Consider the following 3343-nt stretch of genomic DNA (forward strand, 5'->3'; position numbering starts at 1 on the left):
CACCCCCTCCTGCCGGTACCCAACCCCACCCCAAGTCCACCTGCCGGTTCCCCACGTTCCCCTGCCGGTACCCAATCCCACCCCAAATCCCCTGCCGGTACCCAACCCCAAGTCCCTCCTGCCGTACCCAACGTCCCCCTCCTGCCGGTATCCAACCCCACGTCCCCTCCTGCCGGTAGCCTAACCCCACGTCCCCTCCTGCCGGTACCCAACCCCACGTCCCCCTCCTGCCGGTAGCCAACCCCACGTCCCCCTCCTGCCGGTTCCCAACCCCACGTCCCCCTCCTGCCGGTTCCCAACCCCACGTCCCCTCCTGCCGGTTCCCAACCCCACGTCCCCTCCTGCCGGTTCCCAACCCCATCGCCCCCTCCTGCCGGTTCCCAACCCCACGTCCACCTGCCGGTACCCCACCCCAAGTCCACCTGCCGGTTCCAACCCCATGTGCCCCTGCTGGTACCCAACCACACCCCAAGTCCACCTGCCGGTACCCCACGTCCCCCTGCCGGTACCCAACCCCACCTAAGTCCTCCTGCCGGTACCTAACCCCACATCCCTCCTGCCGGTACCCAACCCCACCTCTCCTGCCGGTACTCCCACCCCAGCCCCTCCTGCCGGTTCCAAACCCCAACTGCCCCTGCTGTACCCCCGCCGTACCCAACCCCACCAGTCCCTCCTGCCGGTACCCAACCCCAAGTCCCTCTGCCGGTACTCCAACCCCAAGTCCCTCCTGCCGGTACCCAACCCCAAGTCCCTCTGCCGGTACCCAACCCCAAGTCCCTCTGCCGGTACCCAACCCCAAGTCCTCCTGCCGGTACCCAACCCCAAGTCCTCCTGCCGGTACCCAACCCCACGTCCTCCTGCCGGTACCCAACCCCAAGTCCCCCTGCCGGTACCCAACCCCAAGTCCCTCTGCCGGTACCCAACCCCAAGTCCCCCTGCCGGTACCCAACCCCAAGTACCTCCTGCCGGTACCCAACCCCAAGTACCTCCTGCCGGTACCTAACCCCAAGTCCACCTGCCGGTACCCAACCTAACCCACGTTCCCCTGCCGCTACCCCACCCCAAGTCCACCTGCCGGTACCTAACCCCAAGTACCCCTGCCGGTACCCAACCCCAAATCCTCCTGCCGGTACCTAACCCCAAGTCCACCTGCCGGTACCTAACCCCAAACCCCTCTGCCGGTACCTAACCCCATAATCCCCCTGCCGGTACCTAACCCCAAATCCTCTCTGCCGGTACCCAACCCCAAATCCTCCTGCCGGTACCTAACCCCAAATCCACCTGCCGGTACCTAACCCCAAGTCCCCCTGCCGGTACCCAACCCTAACCCACGTCCCCTGCCGCTACCCAACCCCAAGTCCCCCTGCCGGTACCCAACCCCAAGTCCCTCTGCCGGTACCCAACCCCAAGTCCCCCTGCCGGTACCCAACCCCAAGTCCCCCTGCCGGTACCCAACCCCAAGTCCCTCTGCCGGTACCCAACCCCAAGTCCCCCTGCCGGTACCCAACCCCAAGTCCCCTCTGCCGGTACCCCAACCCCAAGTCCCTCCTGCCGGTACCCAACCCCAAGTCCCCTGCCGGTACCCAACCCCAAGTCCCCTGCCGGTACCCACCACAAAGTCCCCCTGCCGGTACCCAACACAAAGTCCCCTCCTGCCGGTACCCAACCCAAAGTCCCCTCCTGCCGGTACCCAACCCAAAGTCCCCTCCTGCCGGTAGCCAACCCCACCCAAGTCCCCTCCTGCCGGTAGCCAACCCCAAGTCCCCCTGCCGGTACCCAAGTCCCCTTCTGCCGGGTAGAAGCACCCTGTCCCTCTGCCGGTACCCAAACTCCACCCTCCTGCCGGTGGCTCCAAACCCACCCTCCTGCCGGTGGCCTAACCCCACGTCCACCTGCTGTACTAACCCCACGTCCACTCTGCTGTTCCTAACCCTAATTTCTCCTGCCGGTACCCCACTCCTAAGTCTACCTGCCAGTTCCAACCCTGCGCCCTGCTGATACCTCTTCTCTGTACTCTAACCACACCCCAAGTCCACCTGCCGGTACCCAACCTAGTCCTGCCGGTACCTAACCCAAGTCCCCTGCCGGTACCCAACCCAAGTCCACCTGCCGGGGTACCCCACTAACCTAAGTCCAACCCCACCCTAAGTCCCTCTGCCGGTACCTAACCCCAAATCCCCTGCCGGTACCCCACACCACGTCCTCTGCCTGTACCTCAGTCCACCTGCCGGTTCCCACGCTCCCTGTACCCCAACCCCACCCTGTCCCTCTGCCGGTACCCTAACCCCAAATCCTGCCGGTACACCATTGCCGGTACCCCACACCACGCCCCTGCCGGTTCCCACCCCACATTCCCTGCCAGTACCTCACCCTCAAGTCCCTTCTGCCGTACCCAACCCACCTCCCTGCTGGTACCTAACTCACGTCACCCTGCCGGTACAACCACGCTGCCCCTAACCCTAAATCCCCTGCCGGTACCCCACACCACGCCCTCTGCCGGGTACCCCACACGCCCCTGCCGGTTCCCCACCCCACATTCTCCTGCCAGTACCCCACCCCAAGTCCCCCTGCCGGTACCCAACCCCACCTCCCTGCCGGTACTCTAACTCACGCTACTCCTGCCGGTACTAACCCACGTCCTCTGCCGGTACTCTAATCAGAATCTCACGCCCCTCTGCCGGTACCAGAAGATCTACAGGAGGGAGATATTTATCCTCTTCAGACCCAAAGAAAGCAGTGTGTACTACTCAGCACCATGGCCGAGCCGCAGGTCAGCAGGATACAGAAAGCCAAGAAGACGTTGAGTGGCCAGGGAGGCAACGAGGGGAACAGGGAATGAACTGATCACTGTTACCTAGGAACACAATCACCACCTAACTGATCAAATTGAACAACAAGACAAAAGGCCCTCAAATCAGTGGGTGGAACTACAGGACCAGCAGAGACACACCTCTCACAGTATGGAACTACCGGGACCAGCAGAGACACAACTACCTGGGACCAGCAGAGACACTCACAGTATGGAAACTACCAGGGACCAGCAGAGGACACACCTCTCACAGTATGGAACTTCACAGTATGGAACTACAGGACCAGCAGAGACACACCTCTCACAGTATGGAGACCAGCACACCTCTCACAGTATGGAACTACCAGGACCAGCAGAGACACACCTCTCACAGTATGGAACTACCAGGACCAAAGCAGAGACACACCTCACAGTATGGAATTCAATAGGACCAGCAGAGACACAATTTCTCACAGTATGGAACTACCAGGACCAGCAGAGACACACCTCTCACAGTATGGAACTACCAGGACCAGCAGAGACACACCTCTCACA

The 3343-nt window shown here is 62.3% G+C and overlaps 1 protein-coding gene across 1 annotated transcript; it reads left to right on the forward strand.

Annotated features, from left to right (window-relative positions):
• Positions 1–237: 237 nt before the first annotated feature.
• LOC124030751 (proline-rich receptor-like protein kinase PERK2) lies at positions 238–2597 on the forward strand (the record flags this gene model as incomplete). Its single annotated transcript, XM_046341956.1, has 3 exons — positions 238–484; positions 603–733; positions 2220–2597. Coding segments are annotated over 3 exons (756 nt in total), but the record flags the coding sequence as incomplete, so codon positions are not given.
• Between the last annotated feature and the right edge of the window lie 746 nt (positions 2598–3343).

Source organism: Oncorhynchus gorbuscha, unplaced genomic scaffold, assembly GCF_021184085.1.
Source record: "Oncorhynchus gorbuscha isolate QuinsamMale2020 ecotype Even-year unplaced genomic scaffold, OgorEven_v1.0 Un_scaffold_15034, whole genome shotgun sequence".
Classification (NCBI taxonomy): domain Eukaryota; kingdom Metazoa; phylum Chordata; class Actinopteri; order Salmoniformes; family Salmonidae; genus Oncorhynchus; species Oncorhynchus gorbuscha.